The following is a 27,988-nucleotide window of genomic DNA, read 5'->3' as shown; positions in this document are numbered from 1 at the left end:
CATGATAAACATACATATTCTCCTAGTCAGCTCTTTTCTTTTTTTATTCCGTTAAAATACACATAACATCAACATTACCAGCTTAACCGTGTGTAAGTGCGCGTGTCAGCAGTGTTCACTAGTCCTGCCGTTGTGAGCCATCACCAGCATCTGTCCGCGGGACTCTGCGTCCCAAGCACTTGCTCCCCATCCCTGCGCCCCAGATCGTGGCAAGCACCGTCCCACTCTGTACGATTCTGACTGCTCTGAGTACTTCACGTAAATGGGATTATGCAGTATCTGCCTTGCGGCGACGGGCTTCCTTCAGTGAGCAACAGTGCTCGGCCGTCCGCAGCGCAGCGGGGGTCAGAGCGGCTTCCCTCTTTAGGCTGTCTAGCATTCCACTGCAGGAATGGACACGTCTGGGGAACCCGTTCATCAGCTGGTGGACGCGTGGGTTGCCTCCGTGTTTCAGCTACTGTGAATCCTCTCCTTTTACCTTCAGCTTTTTATAGTTAAACCCTCTAATCTTCCTAGAGCTGTATTTGTTGGTTTCTCCCTTTGTTGGCTGTCTGTAGTGGAGAAGCGGAACCTATGTGAGATGTTAACTGCCCAGTCGTAACAGATCGTGATCACGGTCGTGGTAACAGAAGCCGTCTGACAGAAGCCCTGTTACCATGGGCTTCAAGAAATCCTGGGAAGGGAGGCAGTGAGGGGCACGCGTACCAAGAGCGAGAGCTGTGTGCGTAAGTCCAGAGAGAGGAGGAAGGAGAGCGTTCCCCCAGTTAGGCCAGGACATCGTGTCTCGGAGCATGACTCCACTTGCACGTATGTGGGCAGAAGCCGGCTTTCTTGGGCAACCCTTTGCCTGGCAAGTGCCCCTGACCGTGTCAGTCTGTGCTCTGGCCACACTCAGGCAGATGCTGGCGGGCACGGACCAGCGGGTCTCTTCCGGCTACCCAAGAGATGAACTTCGCGCGCTCTCCAATGTAGTCACCTGCCCCAGCAACTGCTTGAAGGCACTTGTCAGCCCAGAATCGGGACTCTGAGGCAGACCAAATGTGTACTAGGTGAACACTTAAAAATCTTATTCCAACAATTTTCTAATCCTTTGGGTGGTGGTTTGGAAGCCCATGGGATGAAAAGAACGGTTTTTGCATTCCCTTCCAGGCCCAGGCGCTAAGAAGTTAGGTAACCTCAGGCAACTCACTTTCTCTGGGGCCTCAGTTTCCTTGTTTGTCAAAATAAGAGAGGGCACTAGGCTGGGTGATATCAGAGGTACGCGGCAGTCAGGATGCTCTATAATTATCGTCAAAAATTACAGTGTACCATTCACACTCTATTGTTTTAAAACTATGATCAGAAGGAGAATGAATCATAATAGAAACCCCCACCTCTTCAGAGGCTCAGAGGCACGGCTGCGTCCGGCTTTATCGTGAGCCCTCATTCTGTTTACAAACATCAACGCATAGTTCAATGCCAGACAATTGAAAAAGAGAAGAAATGAGACTTTCTTTCCTCTAGAGCTGTGCTGTCCAGTGTGCAGTCGTTGAACACTTGACATGTGGCTAGTCTGATTTCAGATGGGCTGTAAGTGCAAAACACAGTGTATTGTAAAGATTTGGTACAAAGGATGCAAAATAGCTCTATAATTTTCATATTGATTATATATTGAAATAATATTTTAGATAAATATATTCTTTAAATTAATTTTACTTATTTCCTCTTACTTTAAAAAAATGTGGCTACTAAAAACTTGAACTTCTGTCTGTAGCTCGCACTGTGTTTCTGTTGGACGGCGCTACCCCTGAACGATGGCGCCGATGGACCGGGTTGGTGGGGGGGGACCGGTGCGGGCACAGACGAGACCAACTGTCTAACTGTCTGCTTTAGTGAAGTGGGAGTTTTCTTGCTTTTCATCCCACTAAACTGTTTCCACTGATTTTTAAACTGTGAAATTTATTCTCCAATAGGAAGATGGCTTTGTAAAGAAGTTCGAACCCAAGTCTGGCTGGCTGACTTTTCTGGAAGTTATGGGGAAGATCTGTGAAATGTTCTCTCTCCTGAAGCAATACTACTGACCGGCCAACAGGGACACTCCCGATTGTGAAACTTGCTAGTTTCCTTGACTCTTGCAAAAACTGTTGTCAACACTCACTTCTACTTCTAAATAAACACCTTTGGTGATGTAACTTGATGTTTCAATGTTATGGAAATTTTGTTCTCGTTTTAATGAATAAATTGTATATTTGCTTTAGTATGTAATTTGTGTCGTGCCTGGGAGTCGAGCAAGATGGTGAAGCTGAAGACGGGACGGGTATTGAATCGAGAGGATGAGGGCCAGGAAAACTCTTGGTTTTGGCTCAGGTCATGATCTTGGGGTCTTGAGATCAAGCCCTGAGTCAGGGTCCGTGTGCTCAGTGTGGAGTCTGCTTGAGGATTCTCCCTCCCTTTCCCTCTACACTTCCCCTCACCAAATAAGAACTTTTTTTAAAAGTTCATAAATTAGAAAATTATGTCTTTTTTTACATCCTGACTTCCAACTTTAGGTCCGTAAATTTGACTGCAGGACAGGAGCTCCACACTTTGTTCTAGACTTTCTCACGCTTCCTCGTCCTCCGGGGACACGATCTCTGTCCCTTCCGGGCTTGCATTACCTCTCTTAGGGAGTAGCTGAGCTAATAAAGAAACCGGAGCCCCTTGCTCTCAGGCTCTGTGCCTTCTCCCAGGGGATTTCAGTGGATTCATGCTTCATTTCCCCTGTGATTAGCTGATCTGAAGAAACCCCTTCAGAAATCACTCTTCCTAAAGTAGAGGTCTACTGCACAAGCCTGCCCAGAGATTTCACGCACACGCTCTCAGCCCCAGTCTAGAGCTCCCCACGGCCGCTGCGGACTTCAGAGAGCCAGAGAACTGAAGGGTTTCTGTATTTCACTGTATTTTATTTCATCATGACAAGTGCACTCCCTAATCCCCATCACCCCCCGACCTCTCCAGCGGTGACCATCAGTGTGTTCTCTGTAGTTAATCGTCCCCCGTGATTCTTAACAATGTGGATGAGGACACTGGGGCAAGTCCAGTGTAGGGAAACATTTTTTGCATTCGTAACTTTGGCTGATTTATCAAATCACATCTGAGAGCCAACTACCTGGGCCACCTGGGGCTTGCGTCTGTCTGAATAGGGAGCATCTCTAGCCTGTTGTTTCACCTCGTGCTCCCAGCCCCCTGCTCGAAGGGGGAAGTCCTACCTTCATGTTCCCATGAATCAGAACGAAGTGCTGAGTCATGAATGGACGGGAAGTGCGTGTATGGGTACTGCTACCTGGAATACATTTGCACAAGAAACCACAAACCATGGATTTTTTTAAAGAGAGCGCTAGAGAGCATGAATTGGGGGTGTAGGGACAGAGCGGGAGGGGGAGAGAGAATCTCAAGCAGGCTCTATGCTGGGCATGGAGCCCAACACGGGGCTCAATCCCAGGGCTTGAGTGGAAATCAAGAGGCAGATGCTTCACCGACTAAGCCACCCAGGCGCCCCCAAACCCTGGCTCTTATGCCACGACGATCTTGTTAACAACAGAGTAATAACTGCAATTTAGAACTGTATGCCAATAAAGTTGTTAAACTCAAAATGGCAAGGCACAGAATGGAACGTAACACATGCCACACTAATATCTGACAAAGGACTTGCATTGTGAATATATTAATACTTGTATTTCAGTAACAATACAACCATCAACCAAATTTAAAAACGGGCAAAAGACTGGAACATACACCCCAGGAAAGCAGATGGGCCAAGTACGCATGGAAAGGGTGCTAGACACCACTGATGACAGGGAAACACACATCAGAACCAGCATGAGACCCACGCACGGCCTCCCGAATGGCTCCCATGGAAAGGTCGGACAGCACCAGGCTCTGGGGGAGGCGCGGAGCCACGGGAACGCGCTCACGCACGACTGACACGGTGTACAACTGTCCGTCTGGAAAACAGTGTGACAGTTTCTTCTAAAGTTAAACGTGCACTGACCCTAGGGCCCAGCGGTTCCCCTCCTAGGTGTCCGCTCAACAGAAATCAAACATGTGCACACTAATCACAGCAGCTTCATTCATAATGTTAGGAAGACCCGGAAACAACCCAAATCTTCCACAAATCGTAGCACGTCCACAGGACGGACTATTACTCAGCAATAATCGGGCACGGGGTGCTGGCTTGCGCAACTGGACGGACAAATGTCAAACACACGCTGAGTGAAAGGAGCTGGTCACGGACGAGGACATCGTGTGCTGAGTCCTCCACATGGAACCAGAGAAGACAAATCTAACAGCCGGCGGGGAAAGCAGATGAGGGGCTGCCTGGGGCTGGGGGACCGACCAGGAAAGGTCTTCTGGGGGTGATGAGAGTGTTGCACACCTTCACTGTGGTGGTACACGGTTGTCAGAATTCACAGAGGCGCTCACATAAAACAGGCGCGTTCTATTATAAACCACATCTCAATGTAGTTGATTTTTAAAAAGCTCTGGGGCGCCTGGGTGGCACAGCGGTTGGGCATCTGCCTTCGACTCAGGGCGTGATCCTTGTGTTCTGGGATCGAGCCCCACATCAGGCTCCTCCGCTATGAGCCTGCTTCTTCCTCTCCCACTCCCCCTGCTTGTGTTCCCACTCTCGCTGGCTGTCTCTATCTCTGTTGAATAAATAAATAAAATCTTAAAAAAAAAAAAAAAAGATAGACACTCATTATAAACAAGGCACATTAAGGAAAAGTATAACAGGAGAGAAATAACATCATCCCAAATACTAATGGAAAGTGGAACGCCGTCGGGGCGCCTGGGTGTCTCAGCTGGTGAAGTGTCCGCCTCTTGGTTTTGGCTTGGGTCATGGTCCCCGTCAGGCTCTGCGCTCAGCACCAAGTCTGTCCCTCTCCCTCGGTCCCTAATTCCCCGTGCTCACTCTCACTCTTTCTAAAACAAATAAAACTTAAAAAAAATACAGTGGAATGCTGACTGCTCAAATAAAATCATGAAGCACTGTCCATTCATGGCCCTGGGCAGGGACAAGGACGCTGCGCTTGCACACTTAAGCCTGTGGACGCTCTGCCAGGCCCTCTGCACAGGTGGCCCTCCCTGCCTTTCAGCTACGACCACCCTCCCCCCCCCAACGAAGCCTCGCTGGCCTGTTTCCAGCACCTTCCCCCGTAGACTTCCACAGCTGTTGTCCCCTGCTTAGGACACTTCTCTACCTCGTCCCCTGCTCGGGCTTACTCACCCTCCAGATCTCAGCTCAGAGGTCACTGCTTTAGGGCTGCCTTGCCTGACGGGGCTACGTTCTCCTATTACAGTCTCCCCCGACACTACTATCAATGAGAGTTCTCTATCAGTGTGATTTGTAGATCAGTGTATTGTTTCCCAATAGACAGCAAGCCCCTGGGGGGCAGGAACCTTGGCTGTGTGTGCTCACCTTTCTATCTCAGGGTCTGGTTCAGAGCCAGGTAAGAGCTCAATAAACCCTTGCTTAAGAAACCGAAGAATGGACGTGAGTTGGCTTGGGAAGGTGTCGCCCATGAGGCCGGGCGAGGCTGAGCGTCAGGTCTGCTGACCACGGCAGAGTGAGGGCGGTTTGCTGGTTGTTCTCCACGCGCTAGAGTCTCCAGAGAAGTCCTGGCCTTGAATCTCATTTGGTCCCCCGAAGTAGCTATTACCCCATCTCAGCAACAGGCTTACAAGCAGGAAGCAACTCGGCCCAGTTCATGGGGCCGGGTGGGTGGGTCACGCTGGCCCTGAAGCCACGCGGCCCTGACCGCCCTGCGCCGCCTCCTCCCGCCCCACTTCCTCCTGGTCCCGCGGCACTGCCTGGATGCCGACTTCCCCATCCCACACACGCTGGACCTGTGCGTGAAGGCCAGCGGGGCAGAGCCGGCTCCCCCCCGGAGGGCACGCCTCCTCAAGAGCCAGCCGGGGGTCCCAGTCGCCCGCGTCTGTCCCCGTCACCCTCTAAGCGTCTCCTCCCTGTGGAACTGCCCTAACTTCAACTGGTCATCGCTCTCTTGGCTCTGGAAGCTTTCTGCAGAGGGTGCAAAGCTGCTGACGGGGAAATGCTGCTCTCTGTAACTCCACAGAGCACGAGCGTGACCCCTTCCCTTACACGAGCCGACTCCGTGCGGCTATTTCTGCTGGCGGATGCTATTAGGGCCACAGCACAGGATGACATGGTAAATCATCTGGCCACGGTGTTGGCGGGTTCTCTCTGAGTCATCTGCCTTAGGAATGAAGGCAGCATTCTCAAGACAGCAGCCGGAGCCTAGCGCTATGATTTGTTGCCTTAACGGAGTAAACCTAACTGGCGAACCGGGAGAACCAAACCCGTGACCAGTGTTTTCTGAAACTGTTCTAGAGCTCAAGGCTGGTAACTCTGCTATCTGAGCAGCTGAAGAATGTCTATATAGGAAGATTTACTACGGATACTTGCATCTAGATACAGGTACTTTGACGCGATCTCGTTCCCACTGACTGCCGCTGGGGTGGCCTGAGAGCTCCCACGTGCCCTGCCCGCCAGCCCCAGCTGCGCACGCTGCACCTGTACTGGTGCGTTTTCCTCCCCGCCTGTTAGGACTGCGGACCCATGTGTTGGGAGGCCAAGCCCTACACTCGTAGAGTAGACCTCCCTCTGTCCTGCCTCTGCAGAATATCGCTTCGGCCTCCCTTAATGTAAAACCAAACAAAACCAAACACACAACTTCTCAGTGACTACCCTGTTTTTCTGCTCTCATAGAAAAATTCCTCAAAATAGAGTCATACTTGCTCTCCAAACTCTCTCCTCTCATTGCCTCTTGGACCCTAGTGTTAATCAGACTCTCACCCCCTTAGGAAGGTCAACGATGGATTCCCAGTCCTCAGATTTCCTGGCAGGATGACATCGGGCACAGCAGATGACTCTCTACGTTGTTAGCGAACTTCGGGGACACGGGTCTCTTGGTTCTCCCGTGTCACTGGTCGCTCTTCCCACCTCCTTCAATGAATTTGTCTCCTTCAGCCAAATGCCCACCCCTGAATAATGAGGCACCCCTGGCTGGTCCTCGGCTTCCCTCTCTCCCACACCTACACTCAGACTTCAGGCAGCTTATCAGTGAGCTGGCTTTACAGGGCCACCACACACACTGGTGGCCCCCGAGTTCACACCTGCAGCCCAGACCTCTTCCCCAAACTGCAGACTCAGATGTTCAACCGCTGATCCAACATTTCTACCTGGATGTTTAACAAGCGTTATCAAACTCCATCGTGTGAAATCTCAATACCTGTCCTCACTCCCTCAATCCGTAACCCCTGCATCCTTCGCCATCTTGGTTAATGGCACCTCCACCTCTCCATCCGCTCAGCAAATCCTTTAGACTCTTTGACTCCTTTTCTCTCAGACCCCAAATGCAACCCATCAGGAAGTACTATTTGTTTCCATCACCAAAATCTACCCAGTAGTCAGCAATTTGTAATCATCCTCATTACCACCACCCTGATCCACACCACCTAAAACCTCTTGCCTGGATTTCGCAGTAACCCACTAACTGGTCTCCTGCCCCTCCACAGCGTCTTCCCAACACGCAGCTAGAGGGATCCTTTAAAAGGTGAGAACTTGAATGAGGACGTCACGGGGATGAAAGGTGCAGTGTAGAGAATACGGTCAGTGGCAGCGTGACAGTGTTGTGTGGTGACACACGGGGATCACACCCACGAGGAGCACAGCGTAATGTAGAGAGAAGGTGAATCACTATACTGTGCACCTGAAACGAACCGTACAGTGTGGGTCAGCTACACTCCCAGAAACAGAAACAAACAAATGTAACCTCTACTCAAAACTCTCTGGTGCTTTCCACCTCACTCCAAGTAAAAGCCAGAATTCTTACAGCATTCTTACAAGGATTCTTATTCTGTTATTCCTACAACGAAGCTTTCCACAGCCCACCCGCCCTGTGAACAACCCGAGCTCATCCCTGCTGTGCCAGGCACACTCTGTGTCCCTCCCAGTCTCCTGAGTTCTGCCTGGGATACAGTATGGCTTCCGAAGGTAACAGACTTGGGGGGACACGGATGGCGATGACTCTATCATGAGCCCCCCCCCCCCACGCCCACAGAGTTGTCTGGGGATTCAGAGATCTAAGCAGCAGCATCCCTACTGTGGCAGGTACATGTATGCTTCCAGAAGTATAATCTTTGACCTAGATGCAGCATGTACCTGCAGAACTGTTACCGTGTTCTCAAAGATTTGGACTAAACAAGGACTCTTCCCCAAGACAGTTGACGCATTACTGAACTAGACAAGGCTCTTTTCTTATTACAGGGTTCTACCCAGCATACAGAGCCATCCAGAGTAGCCATGGACGCCAGGAAAACAATGCCTCCAGAGTTCAGTAGAGGCGTCTGACCACTAGGCTGCCTCCACTGGGAGTCCTCGGACAGCTCTGCTCGCCTGTTTACACCGTCCTTTGGCCTTCAACCTTGTTAATATTCAACCAGCTGCTCAAACCATGAACTAGGTTTCTGGGAGTCATCCTTGAACCTTCCTGTCCTTTATTCTTGTTCTTCAACCAAAAATTAACCAAATCCTGGCAACTTGACTTCTTAAATCTCTCTTCATCCATCCACGTCTCTCCTTCTAGCTCCTTAACTCCTACACGAATCCAAGCTACCGTTACTTCCACCCAGGCCACTGCTGGAGGGGATGTGTACCCTCATGCATCGCTGAGCCCTCTGGTACATTCAGTACAGCCAGCAGCCTCATCTGAAAAGTAAATCCAACGTCACCCCTTTGCTTAAACTCATTCAGTGGCTTTTCATTACTCTTAGGAACTCAAATTCTTCCACCAAACTCTGTGTCATTTTTCCTCCCCACTTGAGTGTGGACTGGACTTAGTGACTTGCTTCCAAAGAAGAGAGTGCAGAAAGGAAACAAAGCTACAGTGGAGAAGCCTGGCCAATACTACTTCAGCCTGGTGATCACAGGTAACGTACACTGACAGCATGTACCTTTGGGTATCGTGTGATGAAAAGGGCATTTAATCTCTACAGTCTTCTTCCCCAAACCCATAACCTCGTGAAAACATCCATCACAAATTGAGGGACATTCCACAAAATACCTGACCAGTACTCCTCAAAACGTCAAGGTCATCAAAGAACAAGTTAATTCTGAGAAATCCACAGTCAAGACGAGCAAACTAAAGACGATGGGACGTCCGGATGGGACCTGGGACAGACACAGGCGTCAGTGGGAAACTCGAGAAATCCAAATGAAGTCTGGGGTTTAATTAACAGCAGTGTATGGACGCTGGCTTCATGCCTTGGACACGTGTGCCACGGTAATGCCGGGTGCTAACGCGGGGTGGGGGGAACACATGGGAACTCTGTATTTCCTTTCCAACCTTTATGTAAATTAGGTCTTTAGAAAAGTTTATTGAAACACAAAGAGACAAATCAAAACCACCCCATGTGGTCCGGACCCAGCCCCTCAGCCTTATCTCCTGCCTCCCTCTGATGAGCCTTCTCAGCCATCTTTCAATTCCTCTGGAATGTGACCTTGTTGTTCCCTTTAGGGCCTTTGCACATAGTTGTTTCTTCTTAGAAAACTCTCTCACCTCCCTGTCTCCGTTCTCACCCACCCTGTCGCCTGGTTAGTGCTTACTCAACCTCAGAATTGCAGCTGCGAGGCCACTTCCTTGTGACAGGGGCGGGTCCTCAGACATCTCCTGATCTGTCTAGACGGAGGGAAGGATCTGGGCAGGCTGACTGCAGTAAGAGCTGGCATGATAGTTCTAGTTCTTCCTGCAAACCGACACTTGGCTTGTACACCAATCTGTGGTAGAGTTTCCTGAACTTTAATATGGATACAAATCTCTTGGGGATCTGTTAAGATAAAAATAGAGATTCTGGGGAGGGCCTGAGACCCTGCCTGCCTGACAAGGTCCCAGGTGGCACTGATGTCGTCGGGTCACAGACCATGCTCAAAGTAGCAGGTATTGGTGTGCGTGCGTGTAAATGAACTCAGTGTGTGTTTCACTTTTGATGATGGAAACTCTAGTCATTGCTACTATTCCATCTTCGAACCTGCCCGTCCCCGCCCACTTGCAAATTTCCATACAGTTTGTTGAATGGAAGGTATGCAAGCAGTGCAGCGTCATGGATGTGAATCAGTGGGTTTCCTTGGTGACGTTATGAGTTTTCTTTTTAAATTTCTCGAATGGCTACCTACCGCTTAGAGCTGAAAGAGCCACCCTTTTCTGAATATGCCCTAGTTTGTCAGGTCACTCCTCAGTGCGGGTCAGTACTCCAGCTATGGTTTGATCAGGGAAGAATACAAGGGGTCTTTTCTCTCAACCTGGACTTTCACCAGAGCTTGACATTTTACTAGATTCAACCAATTGCTTTCCCACCGAGTTTGCTCCTGACCCAGACTTTACTCGCTGACTTAACCAATATCCACCCAGCAGCCACGCCATCCCGGGTCCAGTGCGGAGCACCGAGGATACCAGCCACGGTTACACATGGTCCCAGGCTGACAGCCTACTGGGGGGACAAGAGCAGGCGGACAGAACACTGCTGGGACTCAAGACGAGGCAGTTTAGCACTGATTTCGGAGATCCTGATTTCTTTCACGTAGTAGTTTTCTACGTAGTAAGCTTGGGCAAGACACGTATGATGTCCAAACCTATTTCCTGTTCTGTGAAAACATCACAGTAATACTGATGTCATAGTTTCTGTGTCAAGAACTTAGCATAGTACGTGGCAAAGCAACCTCGATAAATGCTAGCCATCGTTGACGGTGTTCTTCTAGTTCACATGGCCACTCTCCTCTCACCATGCTAAGCAGTCCTATGTTGACGCCAAGAATCGACTCACACAGCCCTGCAATAAGGACCACGGGATATTCTGTCCGGGAGACAGGTAGGGGGTTTACGTCAACCACCCAATAGCACACAACTGAGGAAGTCCCTGCTGGACAGCTTCCAGAGGTCCTCTTCCTGGCTGCGGCTTCCAGGGACTTTTCTCCCTTTCTCTTCCCTCAAGTGCAGGGGCACTGACTATGTTGGCTCCGCCCCGGCCTTTCTATTTGACTCCCCCCTTCCCTTTCGGAAGCAACAGAAGCTCCTCTGACCATCTTATGTACAATAGGTTGGGGCGATCTTTTTATTTTAGCTTTCGGTCGATCACCCAAGTGCCTTATCAAAGCATTTCCTCTTAAAAAAAAAAAAGTCATAGACATGGTGCTTTCCTAGAATAATTTGGTGAATAAAATGTCCCTATGAGCACATTAGGACAGCTCTGCAATCAGCCATGCCCAAGGGGCTATGGAAGCACAACGCACTGTGCTAGGGAGTGGAAAGTGACAGGGCCTCGCAGGTAGTTGAGAAGAGAGGTGTCCTCTGATGACAGGTTTTTACCAAAGGGATTTTTAAGAGACAGTGATAGGATGAGAATGTTTTCTTCCTAAGGAAGCTAAGTTGGGCAGTGCTGAGACCAGGTTGTAGGAGAGTTCGAGCTGGCAGATCAGTTAGGAGCCGGATGTAACAGGCGGTTAGTAACTGTGTACTGACTTACACTTGGGTCAACTGAAACTTGTAGTGTTTTCACAGGATGATCTCTCCCACTCCATGCGTCCACCAAGTTTATTTACTTAACAGTTTTTTAAAATCTCTTCTTTTGAACTAATTTTAATCTTACAGAAAAAGTTGCAAAAACAGACTTCTCATATACCCTTCATCTAACTTCCAAAAACATCTCACATGATCATAGTACAGATATCCAAAGAAAGAAACTAATGTCAATTATCACACCATCACCTCGTGTACAAGCCTTACCTGAATCCCACCAGTTTTCCCATTAACACCCTTTCTATGGTCCCGAAGCCCATCAAGGACAGCCGGCTGTACTTAACTGTCCTGTCCTGTCTCCTTCGTCTCCAACCCCTAAGTTTCTTGGTCTTTCATGACCTTGAGACTTCTGAAGAGTGCTGGTCAGGTGTTTACAAATGTCTCTCAATTTGGGCTTGATGTTTTTTCATGATTGAGGTTTTCAAGATTTTCCTGATTTTTTCTGGCAGGAAGGAATACCACATGAACGAATTTGTGTCATTTTCAGTGCACCATATTCGGGGGCACGTGTCTTATCACATGTTAACATCTACTAAGTAAGTATCTTGTGGGGAGATACTCTGAGACCACAAAAATGTTCTGTTTCTTATTCTTTTGCCCGCTGCTTTCAGCCCCCATCAACAGTTCTTGCCTGCAATGACTGTAAGTGCAATGTGTGCCTATGGTGAGTCTCGATTTCCATCATTCCTTCCATATTTATTAACTAGAATTATAGGATAAGGAGTTTCGTCTACTTGGTTTTTTGTTATTTATCATTATTCATTTATCAATCACTGTGGACTATGGATATTTACTTCATTTCATGGGTTATAGAGTAAAATTATTATTTTGTTGCTCAAACTCCATTTTGGTCCTGGCTCCCCTTCTGACACGCTCCCTTCTGCTGGGATTACTTCCTTACCCTGTGGCACCACGAGATATTCCAGGCCCATCTTGCTCCTGCCTCAACTCTGGAAGCCCTATTTTTTTGTTGAAGAATGACATCTGGAAACCAAGATCTGGACACTAGATTTCACTGCTATGGAGGGTTATTGCTTCTAGGTCCTCTCATGAACAGAACTAGGAAACATTAAGTATACGTATCCAACACACATCTCTATTTCTCTAGCTATCCATTTGTATATATAGTTAAAATCACAAATTTATATCAACACTTCCAATTCCAAGGCAACACAACAGGGTTCATTCCAACCTTTAGTCCTTCCTTATTTGTAACTTATTTTTCCTGACGGGGAGAAACTGGGACTCTCATTATCTACAATGTATTTACTTATTTGCTCAATTCTAGAACACAGATAAAGTAGTTTCACAGTTACTAATTTATAACCCTATGAAAAACAAATGTCTTAACTGCAGTGCCATATTAGTGCAAAGCTGTTTTAGTCTTGTCTTACAGTAGACAGTCAAATGCTGTTTTCCGAAGTTACTAAGTTGGTTCTTCTCTTCTCTACCCTTTGTGGTAAGTGTCAACCACGTACAGCACGTCCCGTTTTGTCCCTGCTTGCATTGTTTCGGTTTCCTTCCACACCCTGGCTGTATGTACGTGCCCACATGTGTATGCAGACTGGCATGGTTCTGAGGGCAGAGCTACCCGGACCAGTGTCGTCGAAGAAACATCACTCTCCCCTTGTCACATGGCTATTCCCTTCCCACTCGCCCACCGTCCTCACCTATTCCCTATGGGGACCCAAAGTTTGTTTCTGGTTTATGTTTATTATATTTGGGGTTTTTTTTCCCCCCAGAGATGAGCAGATACATGTAGATTTTCTTTTATACTGTTGTTTATTTTATGGAGATGTAATAGACATTAAATTCGCCCTTTTAAAATGTACAGTTCAGCAGTTTTTAGTACATTCACAGTGTTTTGCAACTATCGCCTCAATCTAATTTTAGAACATTTTCATCGCCCCAAACGGAAACCCTGTACTCCACTCCCCTCCTTCCCAGCCCCAGGCAACCACACATCTACTTGCTGTCTCTATGGATTTGCCTGTTCTGGGTATTTCATATAAATGGGACCATACAATACGTGGGTTTTCGTGTGTGGCCTGTCACTGGGCCCATCTGTGCTGTAGTGTCTCATGTTCCCATGAGTAGGAGGGTTTTTTCTTCATTTCCTTGCCAATGCTCACCTTCCGTGTTTCTGACTACAGCCACATTAGTGTGTGTGAGTGGTATCTCTTCGTGGTTTTGGTTTGCATTTCTCTAATGACTAATGATGCTGAAATCTTTTCACATGCTTATTGGCCATTTGTGTATCTTATGTGGAGGCCGGTCTATATTTAAGTCTTTGGCCCGTTTTTAAATTGGATTATCTTCTTTTATTGTTGAGTTGTAAGAGTTCTTTATACATTCTGGGTTCAATTCCCTTATCAGATATATGATGGTGTCCTTTAACGTACTGATGTGTTTAATTCTGATGAAGTCCAATTTACTCTTCTTTTGTTGCTTGTGTGTTTGGTGTTATAACTAAGGAACCACTGTCTAATCCAAGGTGATAAACATTTATGCCTATGTTTTCTTCTAAGAGTTTTGTTTCAGCACTTATATTTAGGCCTTTGACCAATTTTGAGTAAAATTTTGAATATGGTGTTAGGTAAGGGTCCAACTTCCCTGTTTTCCATATCCCATCACTGTTTGTTAGAAAACACTATTCTTTTCCTATAGAATCATCTTGGCACTCTTCAGGAAAATCAACTGACCACGAACGTGGTTTATTTCTGGGCTCTCAATGCTATGCCATTTTCCTATCCTTCTATCCTTACGCCAGGACCCTACTGTCTTGATTACTGTAGCTTTGTAGTGACTTTTGAAGTTCAGTAGTGTGAGTTTTCCATTCTTGTTCTTTTTCCAAGACTGTTCGGTTACTCTGAGTTCCTTGCATTTCCATGAAAATTTTAGGGTCAGTTTGTGGATTTCTGCAAAAAACCCAATACCTGACAGGTATTGCACTGACTCTATAGATCAACTGAGAGAGTAGTCCTATCTTAATATTAAGTCTTCCAATCCATGAACATGACATGTCCTTTAACTTATACAGGTCTTCTTCCTTTCTACAACACCATGTAGTTTTCAGAACTCTAACACTTGTTAAATTTATTTCTAAGTATTTTTTTTTTATGCTATTGCAAATGAACTTGTTTTTTTAAATTTGAGACTTTTTGCAGTATTTTAAAAATCTGTATTAGGGTTGTCTAGAGAAAGTGAATCAGTAGGAAATCTGTATATACAGTTTTATTACGTACACCTTACATCTCGTTATATACACCTATTATTATATATACTCAATAACATATACATTATAAGATGTACATATAAATCTCCTGTTTATATGATCTCCTGTTGTATACGTAACTATATAGTTGTCCATTAAACAACACAGACATGAACTGCATGGGTCCACTTACACATAGACTTTTTTTCAGAAATACAGTCCAGTACTGTAAATGTATTTTCTCTTACGACTTTAATAACATTCTTTTCTCTAGCTTACTCTATTGTAAGAATACAGTCTATAACACAGAAACAATCTAGGTGTTCATCAACTACGTTTTCTGTAAAGCTTTCATCAATGGTAGGCTATTAGTTAAATTTTTGGAGAGTTGACTGTGTGGGGGTCAGTGCCACTAATCCCCACATTGTTTGAGGGTCAGCTGTGTATGGAGCTTGATGGAACCAATAGGAGGTATCTACTGATAACAAGACTTATGATGAAGAACTGGCTCATGGGATGATGGAGGTCAGCAAAATCTCCAGAGCCATGGTCCCAATTTGAATCCAAAGGCCAAGAGCTGCTGTAGAACCAGAAATATGTGTAGTATGAATAGTGCCAGGCTGGAAGACTGGTCTCACATCCTGCAATTTTGCTGAGCTCCAGTTAACTAGTTCTAATCGTTTTTTGTTTTTTTTTTTACAGATTCCTCAGGATTTCCTGTATATAAGATCATGTCCTCTGCAGAGATTGTTTTAATTCTTTCTTTCCAGTCTGGTTGCCTGTTCCTATTTTTCTTGCCCAACTGCCCTGTAACCTAACTTTTAAAGAGTTCCTTTTTAAAAGAAATTAACTCTTTGTGGTTTATGTTGCAATTATCTCCTCTTGTTTGTCAGCTGTCTTTTAATTCTGTGTATGGCTTTTTATGCTATGCAAAATTACAAAAAACTTGTATGTAGTCAAATTGATCAGTCTTTTCTCTTACCGCCTTTCCCGGAACTGCCCTCTCCTCTACCACTGCTACAATCTCAGGTTTTACACTAGAGCCTTAATCCATTTGGAGTTTTTTCTTATGTATAGTGTGAAATACGGACATAATTTTATCTTGTAAAAAATGGCTGTCCAGTTCTCCTAGGACCGTTTATTAAAAAAATGATGCCAGCCCCAGTCATTTGAGATATCACATTTGTCATATACTAAATTTCCATATGGCTTCAGGTCTATTTCTGTGCTTTCTGTTCTATTCCACTGTTCTCCTGTGCGGCAGAGCCATACTATTACCATTATAATGGTTTTATAGTATGTTTCAAGATTTAAAAGGGCCAGTTCCCCAGGGGGACTTTCATTTTCAGTGTTTTCCTGGCTATTCCTTAATGCTTGTTTGCCCATAGGAACTTCAGTAAAATTGATTAACATAAAACTTATTAAATTTTCTCAACTTCTAATTATTTTACAGTTCAATCTCTTTATCTGTAAAATAAATGAACCCTCTCACCTTTTCATCAGGTCACTGGTGTCAACGTCTGAGGGGTAAATCTAGAATTTAAGAGCCTTTCTTCATACTGAGTTATTTCCTTGAATTATGGCCTTCTTTCCTCCCAATCCAGGTAAATGCCCTGCAAGACAAAGAAAACTTGGTGTCTCCACGTCCTCATTGTTCATTCCAGAAGGAACAGAGCATTCATAGGAGGTGGAAGTTCCAGGCATTGCAGAGTGAAAACACTGCTGGACCCTGAACCTGTCATAAACAGGGCCATTTACTCTGAGTCCTGAATTCTCCAGAGGTGAACACAAAATGCACCTGCCGCCATCAACCGTCTGTCCGGTCCCTCAGTAATAAACCGGCTCCCTCCCACCCACTGGAAAAGAAAAAGAGAGGAAAGCGTTTTTGCCCCCCCCCAACCCAAAATTCATTTTCCCTTTAACCAGTAGGTCTGTGTATCCCGTGTACTTCTCGTCGGCCTGCCCCTGCGCTCCTGCCAGGCTCCACACAACGCCTCACGGGGCAAAGCTCACTCACAGAAACCTAGGCCAGCGCTGGGGCCCCGACGGCGCCCCCTCCCCGAGCTCAGGCCGGGCCACAGGCGGGCCGGGAAGCCAGGGCCAGGTGGTTACTCGCTCCCCGCCCGGGAGGGCGGAGAAGCCCCCTCCCCGCGGCCGCACCGAGCCCGGAGCCTGGACAACAGCCCCCCTCCACCGACCCTCCCCCCTCTCCCCGGGGCCGCCCCGAGGCCTGACCCTCCCTCCTGGGGTCCCCCTCCGACCTCGGATCCTCCTCCGGGTCCTCACCGGGCCCGAACCCTACCCCCTCCCCCGGACCCTTCCCCCGGAACCCTACCGACCTTGGACCCTCCCCCTGGCCGCGGGGAACCCGGTCCCAGTCGGGAGGCATGCTGGGGGCGGGGCGCCCACGACCCGGAAGCGGGGACGAACAGAGCGGCGCCCGAAAGATGGCGTCGGCGGTGGCCGTGAGCAGCGCCAAGCGGAGCCTGCGGGCCGAGCTGAAACAGCGTCTGCGAGCGATGAGCGCCGAGGAGCGGCTGCGCCAGTCCCGCCTCTTGGCCCAGAAGGTGCGAGACCGCGAGGACCGCCACCTCAGCGGACCGCCACGCTCGCGGAACGGCCAAGCGGCTCTGGGTTGGCGACGTGCGCAGGCGCAGCCCCCGGCGCGCGCACGTCGCTCCCGGGCGCGCGCACGTCCCTCCGCAGGAGCCGGAGGACTCCTCCGGGCGCGCGCACGCTTCTCCACGGGCGGCCTCCGGGGGCGCGCACGTCCTTCTGTCGGGGGAGCGCGGGGCGAGGGGGTCCCGGCTAAGGAGGGCGAGGGTGGAGGTGGATGACAGCCAGCCGAGGTGAGAGCAGGGTGGGAACAGGAAGCTCTGGCGGGCTGAGCGGCGGACACTGATCCCCGAGGGGCCCTATGAGTCCCCGAGAGCGTGGACGCGCAGCGAGAGAACAGTCACCTCAGGGACGCGAGCGGAGAAGCGCTCCAGCCCCCTCGCGCGCCGCCGGGGAGGGTGGGACGCTCTGAGCAGCCCGACGGGTCTGCGCCCCTGCGCGGGTTCCGAGGGGCGCCCGAGCCCTGTCTGCAGAGCGGCGCCGACTTCCTTGAGGTCCCTGCAGTGAGCTGTGCAGCCAGAATCCCTCCCTCACCCTTCCCGCTCTGTCATCCACCCATTTCCCAAGGGCAAGCTCCCCATAGGCTACCTCGGCCAAGCAAGCCCACCCCCCCCCCCTTCCGCGCATCTGGGCAGGGTTGGTGTGCACGTTCGCACCGAGTTATTGAGCTCAGTGAGAAGCACTGCATGGTGCCCGGGTCCTGCAGACAGGCAGAAGAGCCTGGCGTCGCTCGCAGGTGCTCAGGTGTTAGCGCGTTATCTCGCGCGTGGGGAGCGCGCACTGTGGTCCACACTGGCCGTGTGCGGGGTGGCAGGGATGAAAAACACCTGGTCCTTGCTCTAGAGGAGAGCTTGTGCTGAGTAGAGAACTGCAGTTCTGTCGGATGCATGATGACCACCAAAGCTGTAGAAACCTCCATAGGGAGATGTTCGAGATGTACTTTGTAGTCGAAGATGGATTTTGTCAGGTGAAGGGAAGATGGCGTGGGCGAGCACGTGCAGGAATATTCTGGCAAGAGGTGGAAGGACACTAGTGAACGCGGCCTTTGGAACTACACAGAGCTGCATCTAATCTGGCTCCACTGCATTTTAGTCATGTATGGTCGGGCCGGGTCTCCTAAGCTGTCCGAGTGTCTGATTCCTTATCCATGAAAGGGGTAATGTCATCCTCGTAGGCCTGTTGTGAGGGTTTAAACAGGTGCATAAAGGGATGAGTTCAGGGCTTCACATTTTTTTAAAAATAGATTTTATTTTTAAGTAATCTCCACACCCAAAGTGGGGCTTGAATTCACAACCCCCAGATCGAGAGTGGCATGCTTCACTGACTGAGCCAGTCAGGCGCCCCTCTACGTATTTTCGATCTATCCTTTAGGAAAAGCATATTGGCAGCATTTTGGGAAATGGGAGTCTGTGCAGTTGAGATTCAGCGGACCCTGGCTCAGAGAGTACTGGAAAGGAGGGGAACCCTCTGTGATTTCATAGTTCAGAGCTGGGGGTTTCACAGTCACTAGGCAGGAGGCACACAGGAGCTGGAGCAGATTTTGGAATGGCTGGGGAAATAAAGATGCGTTCAGTTTGTCCGTCTGTAGAAGAATAGAGTTCATAAATTCCAGGTGGGAATAGTGGCTGTACAGATGCAGAACCAGTGGCAGAGCAGGGTGACAAGTCAGAGCTGGCATCAGAGGGGAGGGCAAAGTTGGAAAGCAGACCCATGACCCTCTGTACTCAGTACGTTTTACCCCCTACAAATACACACACAGAAGAAATGTTTCACAGCCCAGTGTTTCACAATTCTTACTATATACAGTGAACTTCACTATATGCTGTTTTACTTAAAAACGCTGATTGTAACCTGCCACTGATTTCATGACCAACCAATGGATCATGGCTGGAAACATCCATGTGCTGTGATTAGAACAGTGTTATGCCATAGTGCACGTTCAATAAAAGTGCCAAGTGATGCCTTTCTCTCAATAGCGTTTTTTAAAAGGCACGTTTATTCGTAATGACACAGCACCTTTTTCTATAATTTAGAAATTTATCAGAAAAACGATGTACGGTGAAGAAATTCAACTTTATGCCATATTTTGACTCCCCGACTAAATAAGGAAATTAGTACCCTATACTCTGTCTTCTGTCCACCAGTTTCCGACCCCCGTATTCTCATATATTGTCAAGTTTTACAATATTTGTATTCTGTTTTATAATTAGAATGAGTCTACCGAGCATTTTCTGTGGCTGATTTCGAAATTTGGAATTTAAGTAAATCGTATTTACAATATTTTGGTTATATAGGTTACATAGGTAGAACCAAGTTGTATGAGTATGAGCAAAGGATATATAATTCTGTGTTGCTAGATTTGTGTGGCTAGGCGGAGAATGTTTCAAATGCCATTAGGAAGAACTCTCTCTTTTGTTATGCTCTGAAATTGCTCTAAATCATGACGTGTTTTAGTCTGTCCCTATCTGGAGTCTACATTTCTAATTTAGCTCTGTTTTTTTCAAGGAGTTTCAGATTTCCTTTATTTTCCTTTTTGGCCAAACAAGAATATGCCTTTATCTTATCAGATTCTTTTTCATTTTGTGTTTAAATAAATTCATTTTCTTCCTGAGAGCACTCCAGCACCCTGCTCCCTCTGCCCCAGCCCAGTGCACAGCCTGGGCTTCCTCCCACCCTGCTTCTGAGTTAGGACTGCTGCTCCAACCCAGTGTCTTCTTGGTTGGACTTCTTTCTTTCCATCTTACTAGATAGTATATTCTCAAGTAATTTTTTTTCTCTTTAGAAATATCTGTGGGGGTAACCTTTTAAGACTTTATATATTAGAAAATGTCTTTACCCTCATATTTGACTGATAGTTTGAGTTTCAAGTTTAAAAATATTTTTCCTTGTTCTGCTCAGCACAAAGACTGGCATCTTTATTTGTTATATCTTTGATTACTTCTTTTCCTTTGTGCCTTTCTGCAATTCCTGTGAATCAGATAGTGAAAATCCTATATTGACTTTCTGCGTCTTTTAAGATTTTTTTTTTTTTTTTTACTTTCCCCATTTCTTTGTCTTTTTCTCTTACTTTAAGGCTTTCTCCTGAACTTTTAAATTTTGGTATTCTTTATTTTAATTTTCAAGTATTATTTCTCAGTTTTCTGATTGCTTTCTTTCCATAGCCGTCTGTTGTTATTTTATAAATGCAACTGTCTTGAATTTGTCTGAGAGAACTAATTAGAATTTTTAAATTCCCCATTCTCTGAATTATCTTGGTTTCCCACTGGATCACCCCCGCCCTCCCTTAGTCCTTCTCTTTTGTGTTTTGGCTTTCTAAAATGTTTGCTGAAACTATTGTGGGTACATATTTATGAATCAAGGTGTGACAGCTCCTGGGGATCTCCTTTGTCTTTTGCAGTCACTTTGGGAGGGATGGGTTTTGCCTGCCCCACAGTCACGTCCTCTGAGTGTTGGGTCTGCCGCTGTTTGTCTGGAAATACTGTCCCATCTCCGTTCTTTCTCATAGAAATTAGCCGAGTGTCTGTTCTCCTGTTCTCAGTGCTATAATGGTTTCCTCTTTTTGTGCTCCTTTACTGTCATATAAATGAGATTTCAGGAAGCAAGAAAGATAAATACGTATGCACAGTCTCGCACTGAATTTTAACTGATGTCTGTTGCTGCTTATTCAGCTCTTAATGTTTCATATTCTCCTTAAAGAGAACAGACACAACAGACACTTAACTTGGGTGCCAGAAGCCTCGGGTCTGCCCAGGGTCTGGGTGTCGCATTTCTTTTCATTTCGCCTTATTTCAGGCCTCCCAACAGCATTGTAACCTCCCAAGGAGATGGAGTTCACTTCCTCCCTTGGCCACAGTCTGGTGTGCTCCATCTACTGAATTTCTGTGTACTCCTTTCTGTTAGGAGTGACTTGACTTTCTGTATCTCTCTCTTTCTGCCAGTCCTGTTTATAAGCCAGTGTTGCGGTAGCTTTGTCTTCTTAGCTTGGAAGAACAGAAAAGGAAGGGGAGCTAAGAGCTAACTTGAGTCTGGGCAGTTCTAAGATTACCTGCTCTGTGGCTGGCAAAGCTCAGCCCCTCTCCTGCCTGATGCATGAATAAACTGAGCACCATGGCATTCTCTCACCTGGGGCCACCTTCTCACAAGTGGGCACTTATTTCTAGAAGGATTCCACCTCTCCAGGATCCCTACCTCCCATCTCTGCAAACACTGTAACATCTGTTTGGACAGAAGAGTTGTAGGAGGTGGGGACAGAGGTGGACAGATCTGAAGAAGGACAGGCATGTCACCTGCTCCCGGGAGCTTACCGCCTGGTTAGAAACTGCAGTTAGGACTCGTGAAAGAGTTAGTAATCAGCCCGATAATACATAAGTAAGTGTTTTAAGTGTTGCGCAGAAGTCAGGAGAAGTGAGCGCCTGAGTTGGCTAAAATGGGTAGAATTTAGGGGGAGACAAGCCTGATAGTCCAGGGACTGAAGAAGCTCGTGGGAGCCGAGGTTCAGAGTTAAAGCAAGGCAGAGATGCTCGGGGCAGCGTGTGGGGTGACCAAAGGCGGCCGGAACGGGTGGCTGGAGGGCAGGCCTGGGATTCTGCACACAGACAGCGGCTTTCTAACAAGTTCTCACTCCTGCTGGAGCAGGCGTGTGAGAAAGATGGCAAGGGGTCAGAGAGGTGGTTGCTGGGTTCAGAACCAAGCCCTGGGCTTCAGGAGGCAGCCCTGTCTAGCCCCCTCTGCCACTCTGCTCTCCGTTGGTGATTCATGTTTGCAGAGTGCAAGAAGCTGGAGAAGGCGGAGAGAGAAGGGAGAAAGTGTGAACTCCGTGAAGGGGGGAGCCACTGGTGTTTGAAAGTGTAACCTTGGGGAATCAGTGTGACTGCCATTTCCCATTTAGGTGATGGCCCACAGTCAGTATCAAAAGTCCAGAAGGATTTCCATCTTCCTGAGCATGCAAGACGAAGTCGAGACCAAGGAGATCATCCAGGACATTTTCCGGCAAGGCAAAACCTGCTTCATCCCACGGTACCAGATCCAGAGCAGTCACATGGATATGGTGAAGCTGGCGTCGCCCGAGGAAATCTCCTCGCTTCCCAGAACATCCTGGAACATTCACCAGCCTGGAGAGGACGAGGTTCGGGAGGAAGCCTTGTCGACAGGTGAGCACGCTAACGGTATTGGAACTGACATCCCAGGGTGCCGTCAGACGGTGACCCGATGGTGACGTTCGGGTCGTCGGGGCTACTTTTCTTATAGGGACGGGTGGTGTGGAGCTTCTGGTCCAAGACACCCTCATTCCCTGGCTCGGGGCGACATGCCTGCGGTAAGCTGTGAGAGTAAGGTATTCAGGCATGGTCGCCTTTGTACAGACTCTGGCACTTACCCATGGGTCGAATTAGACATTTTCCTGGGAGAATGTCATCATTTCCCATGATTTCCCTTATGCTCCATGTATTAATGAGCACATTATTATTAATGCTAATAAGCTTTTCTGGATCGGCCGACTGCCTTCTGGACATCTCGTGGATGTCCCGTGGGCGTCAGCCTGCTCCAGGCTGAATCCTGTCCCCCTCAGCCCCTCCTGCCACATGTCCCTCTTAGCGTGTGGTGCCGTCAGCCAAGCGGCTGGCCGTGCCAGGAATCTCAGGATCATCTGTGACGCCTCCCTCCCTCCCTCTCTCTCACGCCCCTCGTGAGGTCCCTGGCTAAGTCCTTATGATGTTGCTACTGAATGTTTGTTGCAAGTGTCGGCTCCTCTCCGGCCCTGCGGCCAGGACAGCAGTCCGAGCCACTGTGTTGTCTGCACAGCCTCCTCGCTGCTCCTCCTCCCTGCCTCTCGCACCCTCTCCTCCCTGTCGGTCCGGTCTGCACACGGTACGTGAGACGAGATTTCCGAGACACACATCTGACTGCTTCTCTGCCCTGTTTCAAGTGTCTCAGCGACCCCCTGCTGCCCCGGGGGGGACCCAGACGGTCCTTACGAGGCTCTTCCAGACTTGGCACCGTGTGTCTGTGTTCACCTCTTTCCACTCCCCCACTGTGTAACCCAGGTTCTGGCCACTCCGAGTACCTGTGTCTCCCAGCCCTGCTGGCTTTCTTTACTGCTGGACCTTTGCACACGCTCTTCCCTGGCCAACAGCCGCTTGGCAGATTTAATCATTAACAAGCAGTGAAAGAGCTGAAAGCGAAACAAGACAGGGGTACTAGTTTGTCAAACTCAGCCCTTCTTTAAAGTGTATGTTTGACTAAGACTTAAACGGTCGCAAGGAACCCCAAAGCAGCTTTGTGCGGTTGTCTTACTATTTTTGCTCCCTTCCAACCTAACATTGTAACCCACAAAATCAACACGATGGGGCAGGAGGGAATTGAGCAGGGCTCATTGGGGTGCGGGGGTCATCTGCTTGGCGACCTTAGCTCCCCCTCTATTATCCAGTACTGCACTCTGCTAGACGTTAGGCACCAAAGGTATACTCAGATCTACCTCCTTCCTGTCCTGAATCGGTCGACTGGAGGAACGCCAACATTATCGGACGGCGACATGTCTTCAAGGGGAAAGATTGCAGGCATTTGATGACGATGAGACAATAAGGGGGTGCGGTCTATCTCGTGGAGTAGCCCAGGCTTGCATGATGAGGCTGTGACATTGCTCACACTGAATGCAGCTCCTTCTGCAGACTCGCAGGCTTTCAGGCGGGACCCAGGGCCGTCCAGCTCTGTCTGACTCTGTTAGCTGCCCCCCGGTGCTCACCCCACCTCATGATGTCCCTGCTGACATTCCCGTGGCCAGTTCTTTCCAGGGCATAGCCCATCGTCCTTGTAACAGCTCGGCCCATTCTGGAGTGCATTCCTTAGTTTGAGCCAGTGTGGCACCCTGAACCTTCATGCCTTTGTGCTATTTCTATTTAAGTACAGCAGGGAAGAGTAAGGAAGAGACAGGATCTTTCCTCTTAATCTAGTTGCATTTCCTGGTTACGATAAACACAGTCCAAGTCAATGAGCTAAATCATTTACATGTGGTTTTTAGAGCATGGTTTGGCACCTAGGAGCTATTTGGTCAATGGTTAACTTTTTTTTTAATTTGAGAGAGAGAGGGGCGCCTGGGTGGCACAGCGGTTAAGCGTCTGCCTTCGGCTCAGGGCGTGATCCCGGCGTTCTGGGATCGAGCCCCACATCGGGCTCCTCTGCTATGAGCCTGCTTCTTCCTTTCCCACTCCCCCTGCTTGTGTTCCCTCTCTCACTGGCTGTCTCTATCTCTGTCGAATAAATAAATAAAATCTTTTAAAAAAAAATTTGAGAGAGAGAGAGAGAGAGTGCACAAGGCAGGGTGGGACAGAGGGGGAGAGAGAGAGAAAGGGAGAGAATCCTCCCGGTTGAGCAGGGAGCCCAACATGGGGCTTGATCCCAGGACCCTGAGATCATGACCTGAGCCAAAGGCAGATGCTTAATTGACTGAGCCACCCGGGCATCCCAAATAGCAACTGTTCTCAATTTTGAACAAGGAAGACAGAATTACTCATTTTACTGTCAACCCGTTGCTAGCCAAGGGTGTAACATTTTGATAATTTCCAAGAAACATTTCCTGAGCGTCTTCATTGTGTTAGACACTGTTAGGTCTGGAAAGATGAGGTCCTGGACTTCAGGGGGTCACACCTTAACTGGGGAGACAGCAAACATATGTAAATAGAAAACTATGTCAGTGTGCACTGTATGTCAGATACAGACCAAATGAAAAGGTAGAGAATTAAGAATATAGAAGTTCGGGGCTTGGTACACCCAAGAAACGGCTCGTTTCCCTCCTTTCCCTTCCCTCCCCGCCTGTGTGTTTTTCTTGACAGACACTTGAGATCTGAGTTGCAGAGGAAGAGGGGAATGAGATCTGGTTTCTTGCCACTGCAGCCTGCCGGGTGAGGCTCTTCGCCACCGTTGGTAGAAGCATAGGAGCAGGCACTGGCTGTTATCGGCACCGCGGGTTTCCGCAGCATCAGCAGCCTAGCACGTGGCAGCTTTGGGGCTGAGGTGCAAGTCTAGCTTCCTGGTGTCTGGGACGAGCTGATTAGAGCTCAGATCGTTCCGTACTGGTATGGCTTATGTGGCCTGTTTATCTTTCTGGTTTGCCTGTGTTATCACGGCTTGATATCTACAGTTGCCATTGTGAGTTCTTAAAAATTTCACATGGGGTTTGCTTGCGTTGTGCGTACAGCCAAACTACAGATGGCTAAGTGGAAGAGAGGGGCTGCCTCTTTCCTGAACCTGTCCTCAGAGTGAGGGCTGCTCGGGCAATTAGATGAGCCCGGAGTCTTTCCGTGGAAAGCACTTAATCTGATTCAAGATGGCTCAATCGAAAATGGGATTTTATTGGCTCAGAGACTGAAAAATCCACAGAAGGGCTAGCTTTCAATATGCTAGATCCGAGATCTCAGAATCAACTTTGACTCTGCTTTCATCTGGCAGATGGTGGCCCGTGGTGGCCCGTGGCAGCTCCAGGTTCCACAGCAGCCTTGGTGTTAGCATTCCTGGCAGAAAGAAGCAAGCCTGCCAGTAAAATCCTGCTCTTTTTCTCACTGACCCAAATCGGGTCAAGTGGTCATCCCCAAAATCAATCACTATGGCCAGGGACATGGACGAGACTAGCTCCTGGGCCGTTTACTGTGAGCAGGGACAAGGATGTGCCCACTGCCCAGTGGGTCGTGTGTCCAGCCCTGCAGTGCTGCTCCAGCCACTGAGCTGGGAGTCAGGCGGGTGACTCACCACGGGAAAAACAGGCGCTGCGTCGGGGCAAGAGGAGTGGATACTGGACGGCCCCAAGTTCAAACTCACCTGTACTGTCAATCATTTCTGGAATTCTTTTTTTTTTTTTAAGATTTGTTTGTTTGTTTTAGAAAGAGAGAGCAGGGTAGGAGCAGAGGCAGAGGGAGAGAGAGAATCTCAAACAGACTCCTCACTGAGCGCGGAGCCTGACACAGGGCTCGATCCCACAACCCTGAGATCATGACCTGAGCCAAAACCAAGAGTCGGAGGCTCAACCGACTGTGCCCCCCAGATGGCCCCCTTTCTGAAATTCTGTAGAATATAGCAAGCTGTTTGTCGTTACTTTGTCAGGGGTGCTGTTTTATTTTTCCTCTTTCCAGAGGCTCTTAGGGAAATCATACCTACATGTGGGCCCCTGAGACATAACTTGAATGAATGATCATAATGGAGACTTTCTCGTAATTGAATGGGATGTTGTCAAGGACAGAGTCTTTGAGCATAACAAGTGCAGCTTCCTCCCCAGTGTTTGTGATCAGTGCTGTTGGGAGGGTGAGACTTGGTTCACTGAAAGTAATTCCCATTAAATTGACCTCATTTCTTTCTTTAATAGGATTGCATGGCCTCGGAAAGAATATAATAAGGAGAGTGGGTGTGAATTTCATCAAGGTATTTGACAGAGCCATGATATCCTTGAAGATAAGCTGAATAAATTTAGATTAGATCATAATACTTCATTCAGAAAGTATTTATGGAGCGCCTGGTCTGTGTGAGCTGTGATGGGGCCAGAGCAGGGAACTGGTGGACTGGTCCCCGTTGCCGCAGAGCAGACAAGCCTGTGCTCCTCGCCCAGATGGGTCTGTGCGAGCGTGTCACAGGGCTCCGTGCTTTCCTGTTCAGCACTTTGTTACGGCTTAGACGTCCCACTGACCCCAAGGATGTCTGAGTTCATTCTTATCATTCTCTTTGTGTTTTCCCCCATTTCTGTGAGTAGACCGTTTGCGGACATAGGATTGTCCTTGACTCTTTTCCACCCATCCGGTTTTCAAATATTGCCAGATTTTTCTTTGCAATGCTTTCACCACCTTTCTCTGATTCTAGCTTTGGGGGAATCTGTTGTCTACAGTTTTGATTCTTCAGATCAGTTCCATTGGAATAAACTTCATATCGGTTTCCTGGACGTAGTAACTTTCCTAACATACCTTTTGAGGCAAGTCACCTCCCCTGTTGAAGCCTTTCCCTGGGCTCTGGGTGGATCTGTATACCTGAGCAGACCCTGGTTCCTGCTAGCCCCTTCTTGCCAGAAGAAGGGACACTGGATAACATTGGCGCATCGAGGCCACCCTCTGGGCCTTCCCTGTCCTTCTGCCTCGACTCCTGTTTCCACCAGAGGGGTGTGCTGGGTGGCAGTTTCATAGCAATCAAGATCATAGATGGGAATCAGATAAACATGGGTTTGAGTTCTAATTTTGCTCCTTTCTACGTGTGCCTGGAACGGTCGCTTATAGGCTTTGAGCCTCAGACTTCTCCCCTGCGGACGGCTGTCATGCGCTGCCTCCCAGCCGTTGGGAAGCTCGCGGGAGGCCCTGTCTGCAGCACGCTCAGGACGGTCACTGCTCCGTGCGGGCGCTCAGTGTCGCTGCTCTGGTTGTGCTGTGCTCGCCGCCATTGCGCTGTCTTCTGAGAGCGCTCCTTGCGCGTCACCGTGAACGCTGCTCCCACCGTTTCCCCGGGCTGGGGTGTCTCTTGTGTCCCTTCCAGGCACCATCTTTTAGTCTAGTGTGCGAGAACGTTGCCTTTTGAGTCAGTC

The 27,988-nt window shown here is 48.4% G+C and overlaps 2 protein-coding genes and 1 long non-coding RNA gene across 4 annotated transcripts in view; 2 read left to right on the top strand and 1 right to left on the bottom strand.

Annotated features, from left to right (window-relative positions):
• Positions 1-2,176, top strand: part of BCL2A1 (BCL2 related protein A1) — a 55,059-nt gene extending 52,883 nt beyond the window's left edge. The window contains exon 3 of the mRNA XM_045813160.2: positions 1,953-2,176. Within this exon, the coding sequence (XP_045669116.2) occupies positions 1,953-2,060 (108 nt within the window). The 3' untranslated portion in view covers positions 2,061-2,176. The remainder of the gene's footprint in view (positions 1-1,952) is intronic.
• LOC123802458 (uncharacterized) lies at positions 27-17,305 on the bottom strand. Its single transcript, XR_015722055.1, has 3 exons — positions 17,166-17,305; positions 16,319-16,439; positions 27-1,567 (listed from the first exon to the last, which is right to left on the bottom strand). It is a non-coding gene; the product is annotated as an uncharacterized LOC123802458 (long non-coding RNA).
• MTHFS (methenyltetrahydrofolate synthetase) overlaps positions 17,214-27,988 on the top strand; it is a 35,731-nt gene continuing 24,956 nt past the window's right edge. For both annotated transcript variants that reach the window (XM_045813156.2, XM_045813157.2), the window contains exons 1-2: positions 17,214-17,393; positions 22,331-22,592. In XM_045813156.2, the coding sequence (XP_045669112.2) occupies positions 17,214-17,393; positions 22,331-22,592 (442 nt within the window). The remainder of the gene's footprint in view (positions 17,394-22,330; positions 22,593-27,988) is intronic.

Source organism: Ursus americanus, chromosome 28 (assembly GCF_024610735.1).
Source record: "Ursus americanus isolate L20-20 chromosome 28, mUrsAme1.1.p, whole genome shotgun sequence".
Lineage (NCBI taxonomy): Eukaryota > Metazoa > Chordata > Mammalia > Carnivora > Ursidae > Ursus > Ursus americanus.
Note: the sequence above shows the minus strand (reverse complement) of the source record. Positions and strands in the feature narration are given on the sequence as shown.